Source organism: Dromiciops gliroides, chromosome 6, assembly GCF_019393635.1.
Source record: "Dromiciops gliroides isolate mDroGli1 chromosome 6, mDroGli1.pri, whole genome shotgun sequence".
NCBI classification, from domain to species: domain Eukaryota; kingdom Metazoa; phylum Chordata; class Mammalia; order Microbiotheria; family Microbiotheriidae; genus Dromiciops; species Dromiciops gliroides.
Window position 1 is genome coordinate 264297994 of NC_057866.1, and position 23808 is coordinate 264321801.

The 23808-nt window shown below is 38.5% G+C and overlaps 1 protein-coding gene across 5 annotated transcripts in view; it reads left to right on the forward strand.

Annotated features, from left to right (window-relative positions):
• The window catches only part of LOC122730457 (sulfotransferase 1 family member D1-like), a 69146-nt gene that overhangs the window by 35456 nt on the left and 9882 nt on the right, over window positions 1-23808 (forward strand). For 3 of the 5 annotated variants that reach the window (XM_043969584.1, XM_043969585.1, XM_043969587.1), the window contains 3 exons: window positions 14466-14620; window positions 16319-16444; window positions 19341-19438. In XM_043969584.1, coding sequence (XP_043825519.1) covers window positions 14476-14620; window positions 16319-16444; window positions 19341-19438 — 369 coding nt within the window. In that variant the 5' untranslated portion in view covers window positions 14466-14475. Of the gene's footprint in view, window positions 1-13334; window positions 13357-13510; window positions 13552-14465; window positions 14621-16318; window positions 16445-19340; window positions 19439-23808 lie in introns of those variants that run through there. The other 2 variants (XM_043969586.1, XM_043969588.1) reach the window with 2 other exon arrangements.

Consider the following 23808-nt stretch of genomic DNA (forward strand, 5'->3'; position numbering starts at 1 on the left):
TCCTACCTTCCCATCCCTCTCCCCAAGACAGGAAGAAATCTGATATATGTTTTGCATGTACAATCACATTAAACATATTTCTGCATTAGTCATATTGTGAAAGAATAATCAGAACACAAGGAGGAAAACTAAAAAAAGAAAAAGACAGCCAAAAAGTAGAAACAGTATGGTTCAATCTGCATTCATAATCCACAGTTCTTTTTTTCTTGATGGTGAGAACATTTTCTATCATGAGTTCCTTGAAATTGTTTTAGATTGTTGCACTGCTGAGAAGAGCCAAGTCTATCCCCATTGTTTATCACACAATGTTGTTGTTACTGTGCACAATGTTCTCCTGGTTCTGCTCCTCTCAGTCAGCATCAATTCATGTAAGTCCTTCCAGGTTTCTCTGAACTCCTCCTACTCATTGTTTCTTACAGCACAATAGTATTCCATTACATTCATATAACACAACTTGTTTAGCCATGCCCTAGTTGATGGACATTCCCTCAATTTCCAATTCTTTACCACCACAAAGAGAGCTGCTACAAATGTTTTCTGCATGTGTGTCCTTTTTCCTCTTCTATGATCTCTTTTGAATACAGACCTAGTAGTGGTATGATTGTTTATTTTTAAGAATATAAGGGGTGGAGCCAATATGGTGGAGAGTAGCCAGCAAATCGCTTAAGCTCTCCTTCTGTTCCCTCAAAAAGAACATTAAATCAAGCCTCTAGATGGATTCTGAAACTACAGAACCTGCAAAGAGACAGAGAGACACAATCTTCCAACCAGAGATAATTTAGAAGACTTCAGGAAAGGTCATTCTCATTGGGGCAAAAGGGAGGCACAACACAGCACAGAGGGGGCCTGGGCAAGTCAGCAGGAAGCTGTGGGCCACAGCCAAGCAACTGAAGCCCCTGGATCCTAGCTCAACAAGCTGGTGGCACAACAGGACAGTGGCAAAACCCACCTGCACCAGCTGGGAGGACAGAATGCCAGCTGGACAGCCACCCATAGGACAGGCGCAGCCAGACCTACCAATCCCAGCGTGCAGCTAGGAGGGCCAGGGCAGGGAGAAATCCACAAGCCATAGAGGCCTCAGTGTAGAAAGCCAGTGACACAGCCCATATACCCCAGCACAAGAAGCTTGAAACAGGGACCCTGGTGCCCCCAGAGCAGACCTCAACTTTAAAAAAAGAAAAGCTGCAGTATGAGTAAGAAACAAAAAGAGCTCTCACCATTGAGAGCTTCTGTATCACCAGGGAAGAGGCAAACACAAACTCAGATGAGGACAATACTCCCAAATTACCTACATGTGAAGCCTCAAGAGGGAAGATGAATTGGTCTCAAGAACAAAAAGCCTTCTTGGAAGAGCTCAAAAAGGATTTTAATACTCAGTTGAGAGAAATATAGAGAGAAATGAAAGCAACACAAGAAAATTATGAAAAAAGAATCAGCAGCTTGGAAAAGGAAGCACAAAGAATCAGCAGCTTAGAAAAGGAAGCACAAAAATTGACTGAAGAAAACAATTCCTTAAAAAATTCATCTGGCCAAGTGGGAAAAAAGGTGCATAATCTCACTGAAGAAAACAATGCCTTAAAAATTAAAATTGGACAGTTGAAAGGTAATGAATCCATGAAACACCAGGAATCAGTCAGGCAGAATAAAAAAAAAATGAAAAAATAGAAGAAAATGTGAAATACCTCATTGGAAAGACAACTGACCTGGAAAACAGATCCAGGAGAGACAATTTGAGAATTATTGGACTGCCTGAAAGACATGACCAGAAAAAGAGTCTAGATACCATATTCCAGGAAATTATTAAGGAGAACTGCCCTGATATTATAGAATCAGAGGATAAAATCATCATTGAATTACAATGATCACATCTTGAAAGAGACCCCAAAAGGAAAACTCCAAGGAATGTTGTAGCCAAATTCCAGAATTATGAGGTGAAGAAAATACTCAAAGCACCCAGAAAGAAGCAATTTAAGTATCATGGAGCCACAGTCAGGATTGCTCAGGATCTTGCAGCTTCAACATTAAAGGATTGCAAGGCTTGGAATATGATATTCTGGAAGGCAAAGGAGCTTGGGTTGCAACCAAGAATATATTACCCAGCAAAATTGATAATTCTCTTTCAGGGGAAAAGATGGACATTCAATGACATTGGGGACTTTCAAGGTTTCCTGATGAAAAGAACAGATCTGAATAGAAAATTCGATCTTAACATACAAGACCCAAAAGAAGTTTAAAAAGGCAAACGGGGGTGGGGGGGGGAAATTACTCAATAAGGTTAAACCATTTACATTCCTACATGGGAAGATAATACTTATAACTCTTGAGAATGGTATATGCATTTGGGCAGACAGAAGGATTATACACAGAGGACAAAAAATATTAACTGTCTTTGATGTGATGATATCAAGAAAATTGAGGGCTTAAAAAGGGAAATTATGGGGAGGAGAGGAAAGGGGAGGTGGAATGAGGTGAATTACATCATATGAAGAGGTGAAAAAAACCTATTACAATAGAGGGAAAGAAGGGAGGGGTGAACATTGTTTCAACCATACTCTCACTAGATTTGATTCAAAGGGGGAATAACATATATATTCATTTGGATAAAGAAACTTAGCTTATTCTTTAGGGAAGTAAAAGGGGAAGTGGAAGGGGGACTGATAAAAGGGAGGGCAAAAGAAGGGAGGAAAAGGTAAAGAAAAGGGAGGGGATGATAAAAAGGGAGGGCAGATTGGGGGAGGCAGGGGTAAGAAGCAAGACATTGGTGAGAGGAATAGGGTGAAAGAAGGGGGGAAAGTACAAAGGGGGTAAATAGAATGGAGGGGGATAGACAGGTAGTAATAATAACTGTGAATGTGAATGGGATGAACTCTGTCATAAAATAGAAGTGATTTGCAGAGTAGACTAAAAATGAGAATCCTACAATATGCTGTTTACAAGAAACACATTTGAAGCAGAGAGATACACACAGAGTAATGGTAAAAGGCTGGAGGAAAATATATTATGCTTCAGCTGAAGTAAAAAAAGCAGGGGTAGCAATCCTTATCTCAGAAAAAACAAAGGCAAAATCGATCTAATTAAAAGAGATAAGGAAGGAAACTATATCTTGCTAAAAGGTACTATAGATAATGAAGTCATAACAATATTAAACATGTATGCGCCAAGTGGTATAGCATGCAAATTCTTAGAGAAGAAGTTAAATCAGTTACAAGAGGAAATAGACAGTAATACTATACTAGTGGGGGATCTAAATCTTCCCCTCTCAGAATTAGATAAATCTAGCCACAAAATAAATAAGAAGTGAAAGAGGTAAATAGAATACTAGAAAAGTTAGAAATGATAGATGTCTGGAGAAAACTGAATGGGGATAAAAAGGAATATACCTTTTGCTCAGCAGTACATGGCACATTTTCAAAAATTGACCATGTGGTAGGGCACAAAAACATCATAGTCAAATGTAGAAAGGCAGAAATAGTAAATGTATCCTTCTCAGATCATGATGCAATAAAAATTACATGTAATAAGGAGCCAGAGAAAGGTAGACTGAAAATCAATTGGAAACAAAATAATTTCATTCTAAAGAATGAGTGGGTCAAACACCAAATCATAGAAACAATCAATAATTTTATCCAAGAGAATGACAATAATGAGACAACATACCAAAATTTATGGGATACAGCCAAAGCAGTGCTTAGGGGAAATTTTATAGCTCTAACTGCTTGCATTAATAAAAAAGAGAAAGAGTAGATCAATGAATTGGGCATGCAACTTAGAAAGCTAGAAAAAGAACAAATTAGAAATCCTGAAAATTAAAGAGAAATAAATAAAATTGAAAGCAAGAAAACTATAGAATTGATCAATAAAACTGAGAGCTGGTTTTATGAAAAAATCCAATAAAATAGATAAATCACTGGTTAATTTGATTACAAAAAAGAAAGAAGAAAACCAAATTAACACTATCAAAAATGAAAGGGGTGATTCTACCACCAATGAAGTGGAAATTAAAGCAATAATTAGGAATTATTTTGCCCAACTGTATGCCAATAAATTTGACAATCTAAATGAAATGGATAAATATCTACAAAAATACAAACTACCCAGGTTAACTGAAGAGGAAATAAAATCCTTAAATAAGCCCATATTAGAAAAAGAAATTGAACAAGCCATTAATGAACTCCTTAAGAAAAAATCCCCAGGGTCACATGTGTTTACAGGTGAATTCTACCAAACATTTAAAGAACAATTAATTCCAATATTATACAAAATATTTGGAAAAATAGGTGAAGAAGGTGTTCTACCAAATTCACTTTATGACACAAATATGGTGGTGATACCAAAACCAGGCAGAGCAAAAACAGAGAAAGAAAATTATAGACCAATTTCCCTAATGAATATTGATGCTAAAATCTTAAATAAGATATTAGCAAGGAGATTACAGCAAGAGATCACCAGGATAATACACTATGACCAGGTGGGATTTATACCAGGAATGCAGGGCTGGTTCAACATTAGGAAAACTATTAACATAATCAACCACATCAATAAGAAAACTAACCAAAATTATATGATTATCTCAATAGATGCAGAGAAAGCTTTCGACAAAATACAGCACCCATTCCTAATAAAAACACTAGAGAGCTGAGGAATAGGTGGAGCATTCCTTAAAATAATAAGCAGTATCTACCTAAAACCATCAGCAAGCATTATATGTAATAGAGATAAGTTAGAGGCCTTCCCAATAAGATCAGGGGTGAAACAGGGATGTCCATTATCACCCCTATTATTTAATATTGTACTAGAAATGTTAGCTTTAGCAATCAGAGAAGAGAAAGGAATTAAAGGAATTAGAATAGGCAAGGAGGGAAAAAAACTCTCACTCTTTGCAGATGATATGATGGTAGACTTAGAGAATCAACTCAAAAATTACTTGGAACAATTAACAACTTTAGCAAAGTAGCAGGATATAAAATAAATCCACATAAATCATCAGCATTTCTTTACATGACCAACAAAGTCCAGCAGCAAGAGATAGAAAGAGAAATTCTATTTAAAGTAACAGTAGATAATATAAAATACTTGGGAGTCTACTTGCCAAGACAAACCCAGGAACTCTATGAACACAATTACAAAACACTCTTCACACAAATCAAATCAGATCTAAATAATTGGAAAGATATCAATTGTTCATGGATAGGCAGAGCTAATATAGTAAAAATGACAATTCTACCTAAATTAATGTACTTATTCAGTACCATACCAATCAGACTTCCTAAAAATTATTTTATAGAGAGAGAAAAATAATAACAAAATTCATCTGGAAAAACAAAAAGTCAAGAATATCAAGGGAAATAATGAAAAAAATGCACAGGAAGATGGGTTAGCTGTACCAAATCTGAAGCTCTACTATAAAGTGGCAGTCATCAAAACTATCTGGTACTGGCTAAGAAATAGAGTGGAGGATCAATGGAATAGGCTAGGCACAGGAGACACAGTAGTAAATTACATTGGCAATGTACTGTTTGATAAACCCAAAGACCCTAGCTTCTGGGATAGGAATTCAGTATTTGACAAAAACTGCTGGGAAAACTGGAAGATAATATGGTAGAAATTAGGCATAGACCAACATCTTACACCTTATACTAAAATAAGGTCAAAATGGGGACATGATTTAATTTTTTTTTTTTTTTTTTGCTGAGGCAATTGGGGTTAAGTGACTTGCCCAGGGTCACACAGCTAGTAAGTGTTAAATGTCTGAGGCTGGATTTGAACTCAGGTCCTCCTGACTCCAGGGCCGATGCTCTATCCACTGTGCCACCTAGCTGCCCCCTGGGTACATGATTTAGATATAAGAGGTGATACCACAGGTAAATTAGGAGAAAAAGGAATAGTCTACCTTTCAGACCTTTGGACAGGAGAACAGTTTATGACCAAACTAGAGATAGAGAATATTATGAAATGTGAAATGGATGATTTTGATTACATTAAATTAAAAAGGGTTTGTACAAACAGAAGCAATGCAGCCAAAATTAGAAGGAATGCAGAAAGCTGAGAAACAATTTTATTGCCAGTACTTCTGATAAAGGCCTCATTTCTAAAATATATAGGGAACTAAATCAAATTTATAAGAATCCAAGTCATTCCCCAATTGAGAAATGGTCAAAGGATATGAACAGGTAGTTTTCTGATGAAGAAATAAAAGCTATCTATTCCCATAAAAATGCTCTAAATCACTATTGATTAGAGAGATGCAAATTAAAACAACTCTGAAGTATCACCTAACACCTATCAGATTGGCTACAATACAAAAAAGGAAAATGATAAATGTTGGAGAAGCCGTGGAAAAATTGGAACACTAATGCATTGTTGGTGGAGCTATGAACTGATCTAACCATTCTGGAGAGCAGTTTGGAATTATGCCCAAAGGGCTATAAAGCTGTGCCTACCCTTTGACCCAGCAATACCACTTTTGGCTCTTTTTCCCAAAGAGATCATGGAAAAGGGAAAAGGACCCACATTCAAAAATATTTATAGCTGCTCTTTTTGTGGTGGCAAGGAATTGCCCATCAATTGGGGAATGGCTGAACAAGTTGTGGTATATGAATGTAATGGAATACTATTGTGCTGTAAGAAACAATAAGCAGGAGGAGTTCAGAGAAACCTGGAAGGACTTGCATAAACTGATGATGAGTGAGATAAGCAGAACCAGGAGAACATTATATACAGTATCATCAACATTATGTGTTAATCAACTGTGATAGACTAGATTCTTACCAATCCAATGGTACAAGAAATTTCCAAAGGACTCATGATGGAAAAGGCTCTCCAAATCCAGGGGGAAAAAAGGAACTGTGGAATATGGACGCTGATTGGACCATACAATTTTTTTTTTGTTTTGGTGCTATTGTTTTTCTTTTTTGAGGTTTTTCTTTTTTCCTCTGATTCTTCTCGTATAACATGTCTAATGCAGAAATATGTTTAATGTTATATATATATATATATAACATTATATATATATATATATAACCTATATCAGATTACCTGCAGTCTAGGGGAGGGGGGGGAGGAAGGGAAGGGAGGGAGAAAAATTTGAAATTGGAAATCTTATCTAAACAAATGTTGAAAACTAAAATAAATTAATTAATTTTTTACAAAAGAATATAAGTGGGATCTGGGCATAGGTAGGTGGCACAGTGGATAAAGTGCCGGCCCTGGATTCAGGAGGACTTGAGTTCAAATCTGGCCTCAGACACTTGACATTTACTAGCTGTGTGACCTTGGGCAAGTCACTTAACCCTCATTGCCCTGCAAAAAATAACAAAACAAAACAAAAACAAAGAATATAAGGGGTTCTGGAGACCAAAATGTTTGAGAACTACTCAACTAAATGACTTCTGAGATCTCTCCCAACTCTAAATCAAAGCACATATTCTTCTAGTAATGTGGCAAAGCCCAGTGTATGATGTCAGGAACTTTGGAATGCTGAGATGGAGAGGGAGAAAGTGTGCTATAACGGGAGAATGAAAAAATAACTTGCTGAGTGTAAGGGTGAAGGCAAGAGTTGGAAAGCTATGGTCATGCATGAGGGTCTAGTCTGAGAAACTGTGTGAAGCATTATATGGGTCATCATGACCTGCTATGGAATGAACCAATGGAGAGAGCTGTGCTGTGAACCAGTGAGATCAGCCTCCATCTCTTACAGCACTTGTGAATTGAGGGCTCTGGAGGTCCTCCTGGGACTGATTTAGCAGCAGTGCTTACTCTGGACAGCAGAAGCACAGGGACAGAGATGTTCATGACAACACCAAGATGACAACTTTAGAGTGCCATGAAAATAGCTCCCCTGCCCCATCATTTGAAATTAGTGTACATGGTGCAGAGTTTATGGGAGCAGCCTCAAGGATCCCCAAGCATTTTCTGCTATCATCTTAGAACAACAAGCTTGTTAAAGGCTGTTCATGTTGACTTCCTTTCCCCTTCCCAATGGCTCCAGAGGAGTCAGCTAGGGCCTAGCTACTTAAACTGTGGGTCACAACCCCATATGGGTTTGTGTAGTTGAATGTAGGGGGAAGTCATAAAAAAATTTGGCAACAGGAAAAGGTTATGTAAACCTACTTTATATAGCTATATAGCCAGGGTCACATTAAAATTTCTCAGGTAAAAAGGGGTGCCAAGAGAAAAAAAGTGTAAGAAGCCCTGGGCTAGGGAATTATATGCCATTTTCTTTAAGAGATCTTGACCAGACACACACACACACACACACACACACACACACACATAGTGCTAATGTCTTCTATATGAAATTATTTCCTATTTCTTGTAGATAAGTATAGATTAGATAAATATATACCTATCTGACTTGATATATATAAACACAAGATGTACCTATATATTTAAAGCACAGGATATGTGTGTGTGTGTGTGTGTGTGTGTGTGTGTGTGTGTGTGTGTGTGTATCTCCCACTCTAAGATGAGCTCTTTGAGGGCAGAGAGGAGGATGTATGTGCCTTTCTTTGTACACCCAGTGGTTATCACTTTACTTAGCACATAATGTGTTTGTTGACTCAATCAACTGATATCATTCCACAAGTTCATGGAGGACCTCTCCTCCGGTCTCACTTCTCCCCCTTGTTATTAACTAAGTTATTCTAAAATCACATGTTTAGGGCAGCCTAATGCTCCCCTAACTGATGTTATGGGTTATGTCTAAACATTTTTCCCCATGGCCTCTTACAATGCCATTGCCAGGGCCTACTATAATACTAGGAACATTACTGATGTTTTATTATTTTCTGACTGGGAGGGGCTGTGCTGAGGCAATGCTTTTGATGGGGCCTAGGAGTCTGATGCTTGCTAAATTAGAGGAAATATGTGGTATCCTCCCAGGAGGTAGGTGCTAAGCAACAGGGAAGGGACAAAGCTCCTGAAGTAGACATGAAGAAACTTGAGCATTTGAGAGCCAGTCAAGGCAGAGAGGAAATTATTTTACTGAAGATTTTTAAATAGTGGCTTGACAATAGGTTTCGAGATCACCTAGCAGGGCCTCTGACAACCTGACGAGGCTAATGGATATGCTCACACCACCTGATAATAGACTGAAATATCTTAGGAGCTAAGGGAATTTGGGCCCAAGGGCTAGTCTATAATCCAATGTAGCCAGAGACAAACTGACATCATTGAGCACCCTGTTGTTGGCAGCACAGGGCAGTACAGGGTGGGCCATGAGCCCTTGGTCACTGGCACTCCTGATTCACTAGTTCTTTGTAGGAAAGGGGAGCCTTACAAATGGGCAGCAGAAAGTAGAAGACAGCCTCTGAAGCAGTAAAGGAAAGGCCTCTGGTCCTCAGCCCATTAATATCCTGGCCTGGGATGTGCCCAGTTCTGAAATATGAATGGGCCTGGGATAGTTGGCTCCTTCGTCTAGTCAACAGTGCCCTGAAGGCAGATAGGGGCAATTTATCCCACAGAGGACTGGGCTCAGAAGGGCAAAGTCCTACCACCCCCACCTATGATGATTCCATCATGATGATCTTGAATCCAAAGTTATAAGAGGCTACAAGGGCCCAAAATAAAGGGTTGTCTGGGGAAAGAACTAATCAACAGCCTTCCGACCCTAAGGAAAGGATCCAGTCTAGCCTTGTTTCTTCAGGAATGGAAAGGAGCCAGTTATCAGGACCTTGAAATTCAGGCTTCTACTTCAAGAAACTTTGACAAGGATGAAGGAATTGGATGAGATTTACTGTGATGGGAACAGTTTTCTACTTCCCAGAACCCATGAAGTTTGGTATAGATTTTCATAAAAGGTATTAAGACCAACTTCAGGATTTCATTGATTCAGCCAATAAAGGGCTCAAGCAGTTAACATCTTTTCCAGATCACTTTTGCAAAAACATCTATGAGAGCTTCATCCTGGCTCCATAGTTTGGCTGGGAGACCAAGACAGGCAACTTCACTCGGCTGAATCAATTCACTGTGTCCTCAATGCAAGTCCTTGCCAAATATTCTTCCCCTGCTAGGTTAATTCAATTCCCCTTAAGTATCTCCATTTGTTCTAGCATTGAATTGAAACCACCAGGGAACTGACCTGGAATAACTGATTTGGTCCTCAGGTCATATTCAGCATTCAAAGAAAATGAGTCTATAGAGAAGCAAAGGGTAGAATGTTAGATAAAATGTTGGACCAGGAAGCATTTAAGAAAGCACTTAGTGCCTTTCCTGTTTATTCCAGCAGAAGCTAATCAGTGTCTTCCACAAGTCCAAGACAGAAAAGCCAAGGTTTAGAGAGCAGAGCACGGGGCCAAGAAAGGGAAAAGTGAAAGTAGTTGTTCTCTGAAGGTAGTTACAAGGGAACACAGGGACCCCTAACCTCGGGGTCTTTAAAGAAAGTCAGGAAGAGGAATTAGGGCTGGGATTGCTTGAATAAGGCATTTTGAAGACCGGCCTGGGAACATGATGGAGAGCTAACTAGCTCTGGGAAGGAGAATGCATGGCATGCTTGGAGGGTAGGACAGTAATATGATTGGAAAGGACAGTCACCATGTCAATGACGTCAGTGATTTATGTCAGAGATCCAGAGAGTCAATGACTTGGGGGAGCGAGTGCAGAGCTGTGGAAGGGGATGCTGTGCTTCCTCTAACCTGAGGGAAATTTATTAGAGGAAGGGAGTGAATCCTAAGGCTGTGAATTGGGTCTCTACTGCATACAGTAGAGAAAAGGAGCATAGAAGAGATAAAATCCCATTCTGTTTGTATTCTCTAAATCGTGGGTTTCTGAGCTCTTCAATTCTCGTTTAGGAAGAGATAGCCTTCTTAGGGGGATATAGGGTGAACTAGGACACAGGACATACATAATTGCATTAGGACATTCCTTTGTGGATGATTCCATTTTTTGCTGTTGTTGAGTCACATCCAGCTCTTCATGACTCCATTTGGTTTTCTTGGCAAAGATACTGGAATGGTTTGCCATTTCCTTCAGCTCATTTGACAGATGAGGAAACTGAGGCAAATAAGATGAAGTGATTTGCCCATCTAGTAAGTATCTGCAGCCAGATTTGGACACAGGTTTTAACCCTGTTTGCTTCTGTTCCTCAATCTGTTAATGATCTGGAGAAGGAAATGACAGACTACTCTAGTATCTTTGCCAAAAAAAACCCAAAACAAAACTCAAATGGGGTCATGAAGAGTCAGACATGACTAAAAAATGACTCAACAACAACAACAACTTCCAGACCTCTGGGCTGGTGCCACTTAGCTGCCCAATTCTACTTCTACTCTCAAATTACATTTCTCTTAAATGGCCATATTTACTGCTGATTTCAGTTAAGTTTTGTTGGGTTTTTAGTTTTAGGAGAAATGACATTGTTTTCACATCCTCATTCTGTAGCACTAGTCACAGGAATGTAGTAAAAAGAGGCCATCTAGTTTAGTTCTCTCTGTTTACAGATGAGGAAACTGAGGCAGGCAGAGGGTTGTGTTTTTTTTTAAGTGACTTGCCCATTGTCACATATCTAATACTAGCCAAAGACAATATTTGATCCCAGGTATTCTGGTTCCAAAGTCAATATTTTTTCCACTATACTATGATGTCTATTATTAAATATGTTTTGTAAAGTGATTTAAAATAATATTGGGCACTGTGGGAAGGAACTTATGGTTAATTTCCCCACTACACATCACACAACCAAGCAAAGTTTCAAAATGCATCAAAGTCAGCACAGATAGCAGGACGATATCTGAAAGAATCTTCCCTAAGATAATTAATACAGAAAAATGGCTGATCAGTTATTCAGTCAATAAGCTTTTAGTAAGCATCTACTATGGCTATCTGGGTCTGAGTGAATATGAATAATGAATCCTCTAAGTGGCCACAAGTATTCAAATTCACACCATTCAAAGTTATAATTATGTAAAATATGGTTCTTGGCTCCAGTCCAATGGAAATATGCAGTGGAAATTCAAATAATGTGACTATTACTCGAGTCATTATTCACACTCATCAGGACCCAATGCCTAAAGAAATGTGTGTTGATTAATTGTTTTTTACTATTTTAGCCAAAGCTAATGCTTGAACGATTGAAGGGACTTAAATAACTGATAGTTGGCTGACTTTTTTTTTTCATATCCTTGTTTTTGTTCCCATTTTTTTTTCTAACAAGAACTTTGAACTTAGATTCTAACCTTATAATTAAAAATGGATTGATTTCCAGGACTTCAGGCCAATAAAATCTGGTTGAATATCTCAAAGGAAAAACTGAAGCACTCATCCCAGTATCATGTAATTTTTATGTATTTAAAATTATCTATTAAAATACTATTCATCCTTATAAACATCTTTATACTATTTTATCTACATAAAGGAGGATACAAAAAGGGGGGAGGGTATACAAAAGTTACCCCCCCAAAAAATTACAAAAGGTACAAAAGTTGTCTAGCCTTTATAACTGTTCTGTATCATGCTATATTAACTAGTCAGTTAACAAACATGTAATGCCAGCCACCGTGGTAATCACTGGAGATACAAAGAAAGGTTTGTTAACCGACTAGTTAATATAGCATGATACAGAACAGTTTGTCAATTCTGAACTCTGGGAGTTCTTTCAAATGACCAATTCCTTGTGTTATAACCACAGTGGTGATCTGGGAAGTCAAAACTAAGTGTGTGCTCAGTAATAAATATTAGATAGGATTTTACTACATGTGGCTCAATAACTGTGAATGAATAGCTGTATTATAATAGTGTATCACCATGAGTAGTTTATTCTTTTACTTAGCCAAAAAATGATCAAATATACATACACACACATATATATGTAAGTATAAATATGTATATCAATATATATATATACACATATATACCTATATACATACATACATAAATATATATGGCTATATATAAACACTATTGGGCTATAAGAAATGATGAGCAGGCTGATTTCAGAAAAACCTGGAAAGACTTAAGTGGACTGATGCTGAGTGAAGTGAGCAGAACCAGGAAAACATTGTACACAGTAACAGCCACATTGTGCAATGATCAGTTGTGATAGACTTGACTCTTCTCAGCAGTGCAATGATCCAAGACAACCCCAAAGGACTCATGATGAAAAATGTTCTCCACATCTAGAAAAAATAACTGTGTATTTTGGGTTTTTGTTTTGTTTTTGGTGAGGCAATTGGAGTTCAGTGGCTTGCCCAGGGTCATACAGCTAGTAAGTGTCAAGTGTTTGAGGCCAGATTTGAGCTCGGGTACTCCTGACTCCAGGGCTAGCGCTCTATCCACTGTGCCACCTAGTTGCCCCTATTTATTCTTTTTGGGGGGGGGGCTGGGCAATGAGGGTTAAGTGACTTGCCCAGGATCACACAGCTAGTAAGTGTCAAGTGTCTGAGGCTGGATTTGAACTCAGGTCCTCCTGAATCCAAGGCCAGTGCTTTATCTACTGTGCCACCTAGCTGTCCCAAGATCCTTTTTATTTTTTTTTTACATTTATTTTTATTATTTTTTTTATTTTTTTTTTTTGCAGGGCAATGGGGATTAAGTGACTTGCCCAGGATCACACAGCTAGTAAGTGTCAAGTGTCTGAGGCCAAATTTGAACTCAGGCACTCCTGAATTCAGAGCCAGTGCTTTATCCACTGTGCCACCTAGCTGCACCCAAGAACTGTGTATTCTGAATGCGTATTGAACCATACTGTTTCTACTTTGGGGTTGTTGTTGTTTTCTTTTTTGGGATTTTTCCCTTGTGTTCTGATTCTTCTTTCACAACATGACTAATGCAGAAATATTTTTAATATGATTGTACATAAATAACCTGTGAGAGTTGGATAACGCCCCTTGCTGGGAGGAACATTTTGTGCACTCTGGCCTGAAGACATGTGGCCTTGGCGTCAGAAAGTGGCATTTGCTTATGGGTACTGTTGATTGAAGCTACCAGCCAATTAGCTTGGAGCTGTGTGTGTGTGTATGGCCTTTTTCCGGTTTCACAAGAACCTTCTGGGACAAAGAAGGGGCGAGGGGCTCTCTTTTCACCCAGGACCTCATTCTGAGTGGAGCTGAGATGCTGGCTCCCTGAGAGAAATAGATGAAGGAATCTTGGCCTCTTTCTCTCTCCTCACCAAATTCTTATGCTCCTTAATAAATACTTAAAAGTCTAAACTCCTGCTAAAGCTTATAATTTATGGCGACCACTCATTAGATTTGTAGGCAGTCTAGCTAGAATTTTAGCCCCTTACAAACCTATATCAGATTGCTTTCTGTCTTGGGGAGGGGGGAGGGAGGGAGAAAAATTTGGAACTAAAAATCTTATGATGGTAAATGTTGAAAACTATCTTTACATATAACTGGAAAATAATAAAATGCTTTTATGATAAAAATAATTTTAAAATGATATATATATATAAAGTGATAGTATCAAAATGAAGATTTCATAAGCTCTGCCAATGTTTATGGGGCTCTTCCATTTGTTTGTTTTAAAACCAGTCTCTTAAAAATGGACAACAAAGATATATTCAGACGGGAATTGGTGGATGTTCATGGAGTCCCCCTCTTCTGGAGCATAGCAGAAGCATGGCCTCAGATAGAAGCATTTGAAGCTAGACCAGATGACCTTCTCATCTCCACCTATCCCAAATCTGGTGAGTTCAGTCTCTTCACTAAGACAATTACAAGCCCTTTGTAAAATGAAAATTATGTGGTACTGTGGATGGAGAGCTAGCTTCCAAGTCAGAAGCATCTAGGTCATTTCTGTCACATACTGCCCACGGGATTCCAAGCCAATAACTTCATCTTTCAATGCTTTACATTAGGGGTGTTGAACATGCAGTCATTAGACACATATGGTCCATAGATCTCCAGAGTGTGATTAGAACAAGATTAATGAAGTTCCTGATTGTTATGTGTTGATATATTAACATATATGTGCATACATGTACATGTGTATACATATATGTATACACACATACACATGTGTGTGTTTGTCTGTTGTCTCCCCCATTAGATTGTAAGGTCCTTGAGGGCAGGGACTGTCTTTTGCTTCTTTTTTTATCTCTAGCGCTTAGCCTGGCACATAATGGGCTCTCAATAAATGTTAATTGATTGATTAATTTAAGATCGTAACTTGCAGAGAAGATTCTGGCTTAAATTGAATGAATTCCTCCCCTGAGATTTCAGTCTCTATTCCTAGCCCTTGTGTACTAGCATCTACATTCACCTTTCCACAAATAATCAAATGGCTTCTACCCAAATCTGATGAATCATTCCATTTAAAATCTTTAGAGGAAGGGTGCTTAACATTTTGGGGGTAATCCTTTGGCAGTCTTATGAAGCTTATGGACCCCTTTGAAGAATTATATACATGTATATAATATGATATAAAGCAACATTATATATATATGTATTTATATATTACACACACATAAAGTATATATGCATCATGTATCTACTTGCATCTTATCTTAGTATATGGTGCAAGGTATTGGTCTTGATCTAATTTCTGCCAGATTGCTGTCCAGTTTTCCCTGCAATTTTTATCAAAAGCTGAGTTCTTACTCCTCTATCTGAAATCTTTGGGGTTTTAGGTTAGGCTACTGTGTTCTTGCTTCTGTATCTTATGAATCTAATCTGTTCCACTTCTTGAGCTTTCTTTTTCTTTAGCAAGACTGAAATATTTTGATGTTTTCTGCTCTGTCATATAGTTTTAGATCCATTGCTGCCAGGCCCCCTTCCTTCCCATTTTTGAAAAATTTCCCATAACTTTATCAAGAAATTTCCCTCACAATAATAATAGTCAACATTTATATAGCATTTACTATGTGCTAGGCATTGTGCTAAGCACTTTAAAATTTTAGCTCATTTGATCTTCACAATAAGACTGGGAGTAGGTACAAACATTATCTTTAGTTTTCAAATGAGGAAACTAAGGCAAATAGAGGTTAAGTGACTTGGCCAGGATCACACAGCAAGTATCTTAGGTTGCGGACAGCTAGGTGGCACAGTGGATAGAGCACCGGCCCTGGATTCAGGAGGACCTGAGTTCAAATCCGGCCTCAGACACTTTATACAATTACTAGCTGTGTGACCCTGGGCAAGTCACTTAACCCCAATTGCCTCACACACAAAAAAAAAAGAAAAAAGAAAAAAAGTATCTTAGGTTGGATTTGAACTCAGATCCTCCTGACTCAAGGACCAATGCTCTGTCCACTGAGCTACTTAGCTGCCTTCAGTTTCCTTGTGTGAAAATGTTTTTTTTAAATAATCATGTTTCTATAAAATTAAAATAGAGGTCTTTTTTTCTTAAGCTCATGAATTTAATTTCTGTAATTTCCTTTTTGCAGGTACCACTTGGGTCAGCGAAATCTTGGATATGATCTATAACAATGGGGATATAGAGAAATGCAAACGAGATGCTATATTCAATCGGGTCCCTTTCATGGAACTGATCGTGCCTGGATACGTAAATGGTATTTCCAGTGAATGTGTCTTTTTATCTTAGAAAAACAATCCACATTCCTATCCTCTTCCTATCATCTCCAAAGCAGACATTATGAAAAGTTATGGTGGAAAAAAAAATCTGCAAAGCTTTTTTTAAAAGTATTGAAAGCCAATCAAATATCATCTAAGCATAACAAATTGTAAGAATCTCATCATCAAATAATAGCAGTGAATTCTCTCTTCATTCTGCAACCTCTTAGTGGTTAAGGCGGCAGTAAGCAGAGAAGCAGGAAACATCATCTCAGTGGCCAAGAAGCACATCATTTCCCTAAATTCAGATCTAAAGAATTTTCGAGCTTTGATCAGATCCTAAAAGAAACTCTTGAATGTGCTTATGTTCTAGGAGGAAGCACTGTCCCCAGGCAAAACAAGAACCCAAAGCCAGGTCTTTGTTTCTCAATAGACCCTTCTCATATAACAACATCCTCCCCCTGGCCTTTGTCAAACATGTTGATCCATCACTACTTAAGGCTCTCTCTCCATTGAAGCAAACCCCATTCATCCTGACCTATCCTGATGCTACCGAAACTTGTCCCTTGACCAGTTTCCCACTTAAATAACACAAGGCATAGGGCACCAGACTTAGCATAGGAAGGCTGAATTTAAAGCCTTCCTCAGACACTTCCACCTTCTATGATGCTGAGCAAGTATCTTAACATCTCTCAGCCTCAGTTTCCTTATCTATAAAATGGGGATTATAATATCATCTGTCTCAGAGAGTGAGTAGCAAATGAGATCATGTATGTCAAGCACTCTGCAAATATTAAAGCCACTCTCTGACCAACCATACTCTGTCTAAATTATATTTCCTGCTCTTTCATTTGAAAAGCAGCTGCCATAGTGGATCGAACACTGGACTTAGCATTAGGAGCCCAGGATTCAAAGCCCATCTTGGGTCAATGTGGATCAAGTTCTGACCTGTATTAGCTGTGAACTAATTAAGTGAAGAACTCACTTAATCACACTAAGCCTATTTCCTTAGCCATAACAGGATAAACATGATGGCACATGTTCATATAATTGTGTTGTGGTGAGATGGGGGACTCACCAACCTTAAAGTGTTATAGAAATGTGAGCAAATATTCATTCACTTCATGAGCAATCTATTTCCCCATCATCTCTCCATCTGAAAAAAGGAGTTGGTAAAAGCTGGTGTTTCATGGATTCATTACCTTTCAACTGGGATGGGATGTCTACTGGGATGGGGTTAAGTGTCTGAGGCAGGAAGGAAACAAGTGCCTACCATGTAAGTACTGTGCTAAACACTTTACAATAAAATCTAAGTTGATCCTCACAACAACCCTCTAAGGTGGGTGCTATTATTATCCCCATTTTACAGTTAAGGAAACTGAGTCAGATAGAGGTTAAGTGACTTACCCAGGGTCACACAACTAGGAAGTGTCTGAGACCAGATTTGAACTCATGAAGATAAGTGTTCCTGACTTTAGGCCCAGCACTCTATCCATTGTGCCTCCTAGCTGCCATACATCCAAAGCTACCTATTAATAATTTGTGTCATCCTTGGTTTCTAGAGTATTTATTCTGCTATTTTCTAAACAATTCCTTTAGGAGCTTATATGTTTTACCAATAAAGATTTCACTTATATTTAAACATGCCACCATTTGGTTTGATCAATTGGTGAATCCTGGGCTCCTAATGCTAAGTCCAGTGTTCGATCCACTATGGCAGCTGCTTTTCAAATGAAAGAGCAGGAAATATAATTTAGACAGAGTATGGTAGGCACTTGTTTCCTTCTTTACTCCTCTGACAAAGATCAACTTTAAGAGGCAGCTAGGTGCCGGGCCTTGAGTTAAGAAGACCTGAGTTCAGGGGCAGCTAGATGGCGCTATAATGGATAGAGCACTGGCCCTACAGTCAGGAGGACCTGAGTTCAAATCCGGCCTCAGACACTTAACACTTACTAGCTGTGTGACCCTGGGCAAGTCACTGAACCCCAATTGCCTCACACCAAAAAAAAAAAGAAAAAGAAGAAGACCTGAGTTCAAATCCAGCCTTAGACACTTACTAGTTGAGTGACCCTGGGCAAGTCACTTAACCCTGATTGGCTCTTCAAAAAAGCGAATAAATAAACCAAGAACAGATAGATGGATGGATGGATGGATGGATGGATGGATGGATAGTTAGATAGATAAGACAGATAGCTAAATGAATGAGTGAATGAATAGTTCCACTAGCCTCCAAAGCAAGTTTGGTCCCAGTACGTGAATACAAATGTTATTTTTTTTACGGGGCAATGAGGGTTAAGTGACTTACCCAGGGTCACACAGCTATTAAGTGTCAAGTGTCTGAGGCTGGATTTGAACTCAGGTCCTCCTGAATCCAAGGCCAGTGCTTTATCCACTATGCCACCTAGCTGCCCCACGTGAATACAAATGTAACCAAATGCCACAGACATCCTATGAAGGCTTTATGTAAAAAAGTGCACAATTTTATCCAGTTGATATAATCATTGCATTCTGAGGGAGGCAGTAGGACACAAAACCAAGAGCCCTAGCTTTTGTCGGACTTGCATTTAAATCCTCCCTCTGGCACTTATTATCTGTGTGAGCCTGAACAAGTTACTTACCCCATTGAAGGTCTCAGTTTCATCAGTAAAATGGGAGGAGTTTACCACCGTGTTTCATGAACCAAATGACCTCCATGTTGATTCCAGCTCTAACTTATGAACTGCTTTCATGAGACTCAGATAAAGGTGATCTAACAAGCTGTGGTTTTAGAGAATTAAAGAAGGGGGCAGCTAGATGGCACAGTGGATAAAACACCAGAATGTAGCAAAACTCCTCTACCATAAGGAGGCAGAGCTAATCATCACCAGTCTTAGTTGTTTCTTTCTGCATTGACAGGCATACAGCAATTGGAAGCATTGAAGTCTCCACGCCTGGTGAAAACCCACCTGCCCGTGGAACTCCTTCCTTCCTCTCTGTGGAAGAATGACTGCAAGGTAAGGTAATCAATTTCAAAGGAAGGAGGAGGCCAAGGCAGGGGGAAGGGGTGGGGGGAGGAAGCCAGCCTTCTCCAGCCAGGACTTCCATCTCCAATTAATGGGAGAACTATTTGCTTCCCAAGGAGGAGACAATTAGATAAGATCTTGTCTACAGGGACCCCATCCCAGTAGACATCCCATCCCATCAGAGACTTGAAGAATCAGAGGTGCAGAACTTTAATAATGGGTATCATTTTATATAGCACTTAAAATTTACAAAACACTTTACAAATATCACCTCATTTTTTCTTCACAATTACCCTGGGAGGTAGGTCCTGTTATTATTCCCATTTTGCCAATAAGGAAACTGAGGCAGAGGTTAAGTGACTTGCCCAGGGTCACACAACTAGGAAGTGTCTGAATTTGGATTTGAATTCAGCTCTTCCAGACTCCAGGTCTAGTGTTCTATCTATTGGACCACCTATATGCTTCTCTTCCTATGGATCCTCCCACAATCACACTTTTCTACATGCCTGTGTGACATAACATTGCAGTATAATACAGGAGGAAAAAGCTATCACATCAAGTCAACAAGCACTTACGGTGATGCTACTCTGTGCCAGGCACTCGGAGGCACTTGGAATCAAAAGAAATGGATTCAAGCTCTTGCTGTGTGACACTGTGCAACTCATATTCCCTGAGTCTCAGAGTAGAAGGGGTCAGTGTGTGCTATTTTTTTAATGTTGCAAAGAATATTTAGGCTTGATGTTGGTGATGGGGCGGGGGGGAGGGGGGGACTTCCTAAGAAGCAGCTATGCAAAGGAGAAATAGACAGTCTCTGCAGGTAATGAGTTCTCTACCTCAGTGGTAGACTTATGTGAAGGCTAAGGGACTCTTTTCCCAGCATGGCCTGCTCTTGATGGTCACTAAAGTCACTAACCAAAATTCTATGATTCTATGACTGGGTTCAGACTTCCAGAAGATTCACCAATTGATCAAACTTTCTTAGGCACCTACTATATACCAGGCATTGCACTAGGCAATAGAAGACACCAAGACAAAAAGGAAACATCCCCACCCCTCAAGGAGCTAATTCTTTTAAAGGGGGAAATCATATACATAAATAATTAAATGAAAGGTATATGCAAATAAATATAAAGAAATTTCAAGAAAGAGTTGGAACTCTAATCATTCTTACCGAATCTCTCTTCCTCTACCCACTAATTCTCACTTGTTTCTTTAAATTATAGCTAACCTTTATGTTTAGGGCAGCTAGATGGCACAGTGGGTAGAGTGCGGGGCCTGGAGTCAGGATGATCTGAGTTCAAATCCTGCCTCATACACTTACTAGCTTTATGACTTTGGGCAAGTCACCTAACCCTGTTTGCCTCAGTTTCCTCATCCTCAAAATGAGCTAGAGAAGGAAATAGCAAACCACTCCAATATCTTTACCAAGAAAACCCTAAATAGAGTCATTGAGAGGTGGACACAACTGAACAACCCGAGGGGGGGAAATGTAAGCGGTAAACAATTTTAAGTTTAATTAATCTACATTACTGACGTTTCTTTCCACCACTTTCTTAATTATAAACAATCAACTAAAAAAAAATAAATCAAGCCTCAATTTGTAGCCTTTGCCAATATTTGAGGTGTGAATGCTCACACTGAAAATTTAAATCCATTCTCTCAAACAAATTTGAGCTGGCTCCAGTACACCCCTGGAGACCTGAAACTGATACCCTCTCCCCTCCATGTTGTGGTGATGCACAGATATGGAGGTTGTTAAGGGTTAAAATTCTAGCTAGTCTGTCTAAAATATCTAATGAGTGGTCGCCAATAAATTATAAGCTTTAGCAAGAGTTAGACTTTTAAGCATTTATTAAGGAGAACAAGAATTTGGTAAAGAGAGAGAGAAAGGCCTAGATTCCTATCTATTAGAGAGAGAGCACATTTCTAGCTCCCTTCTCTGCCAGAGTCCAGAGGAAAGAGCCCCAGAGTCAGCGCCAGTCTCTTCCTTCCTCCTCCCACTAGTCCGCGTCACTTCCTCCCGCCAAAGAAAAGACTCCTGGTCTTGCCCTCAAAGACCTTCGCTTCATGGGCAGAACTCTTCTACAGTAAGTATCCAGCAGGTGGCGTTATTCCAATCGTTACAGTCCCCCCTGTTGTTCCTCAAGAAACAAAATGTTTCCTTGACGGAACAGTAAAAAGAATATAATAACTATTGCTAACTAATAATATGTGAACAACAATATAGAAAAGGAAGAGAGGAAAGTTTTGTCCAGAGGGGCGATTTTTTTTTTGTCCTCATGAGCCGACGCTTTGACATTGGTCTTGCAAAGGGAGGGCCTCTGCAGAGAGTACATGTTACAGATGGTGTATATTATAACAGAAAGAGAAAAAAAACAACCAAAACAACAAATCAAAACTGTTCATTTAAAGTCTCTGAAAGTCTTTTCTTAGATGTCCTCTAGGTGTAGTCGTGGAATGGAAGTCTTTTCAGGGGTTGATGTGTGGATACTGGTAATCAGCCAGGAAATTTCCTACAAAATTGGACTTAACACAACTTTAAAATAGCTTTGTCAATATTCAAATCAAACAATGAAAGTTCTCAAAAACATGTCTAAGGGAATTCATAATCTTGGTTGTTACACATGAAACATATAATAAAACAAAAATTGAACCATTCTTTAAAATTATATTATTATTATAGTCCCCCCTTATGGAGAGTAATTGAGAAGACAATTGCTGCGATATTAATTTTTAAAAATAATTTTTATCTTTGTTTCATCACTTTTTGCATCATCTGCCTAATTATCCTCATGCCATATATGGATTTAAAAATTGAGGATAATAAATGATTGCAAAAAATGTGAATACATCTTGACTCAGAATACAATATATAATTATGCAACAATTTCAAATAATACCCCTTTTTCTAACTTAGTATACAATTACTTTTTTGAAAAATCTGAACATATTTAAATACAAGTTAAAGCACAACAGAATCTCAAAGAAAACTTTTTTTTTTGAAAAAAGAAAACTTTTACAAATGTTCCCCTCTTTTTTTGGGGGGGGGGAATATGCTTATCAAAAATAATACTTCTAGAATCAATTTACACTTGCCATGGCAACCAATTTGCCAGGGAAATGCTTTAAAGAGTTTGATCAAATAATCAGTTGAGGAAAAAAAAATAACAAAAACAAACAACTCAGAATATGGGAGCACAATACTCCTAGAATTAACATTGTATTATGAAATCAAAACCATGTTTCAAAATTAGATAGATGAATGAATAGAAGAAAATACACGTGGAATAATAAAAGACAATGAAATTCAAACTAGGGAAATCTAAATGAATATGAATTTAATATTAATAAGAGTACTATAAAATATAAACTTGATCACATGACTATAAAAAGCTTTTACAAATATTCTCCTTGTTTTAAAAACTAAGTATAAAACACAATCTCAAAAGCATGAAAATCTCTATGAAAATAAACCCATACCATTAATTTCAAAATGTAGGTGTAATAGCATAGAAATTCTATGTAACCTCTGAACTGACATTAATACTCTGAGTGAATTCAGAACACTTCTGATTTCGGTATCTAAAATCCCCAATACTCATATCAATACCTTGCTGCTTACTTCTACATTTCTGTACAATATATACCCTTCCATGGCAAAAGAAGCAGAGTCTTGAACTATGGTGATGATTGTCATCCTTATTCAGCTTAAGGTTTTCTTCTTTAACCCCTCTATATTGTCTGTCAGTGTTTTCACCATACAAATGCTTTATAAGAATACTAATTAAAGACAAAAGCAGGTTAGCAAAATTATGAACAAAACAGGCATATGTGGAATTTAAAGGGCTTTCTAAGGTTGTCTCAGAAGCACATCCAGGCTGGGGAAGGGCTGAGCCTGAAGCTACAAATGTAGTTACAGAAAGTTGAGCATGCGCATCAGATCTCTGGACTTCCCAGGCAGGGGAAGTAATGGGCTTGGCCATGGGAGGAGTAGAGGGTGAGGTCTGGGGAGGAGGGGAGGGACCAGCGCAATTTGAATCAGACTTGATTTTGAACTCAGGCCTGGATTCCTCTTCCCCCACTTTGCCTCTAGGTGCTAGGGGATTAAAAGCTTCTAGAGGGTGGGTCATTGCCTCCAGGCATGCAAAATTAAAGCAACAATTAGTGTTAGAACTGGGAAAAGCTGCGGGAATCTCTTCAAGTTTCTCTGAAAAAGCATGGTTGGGAGAGGGAGAGAGAGAGAGATATTTCCTTGTGTGAGTAAGTTGCTGGCTCTTTTAACAAAAATAAAAAGAAAAATAGAAAATCCACAAAAACAAAGCATTAACATGATCTTATCTCCCATTTGTCTGGTTAAACAG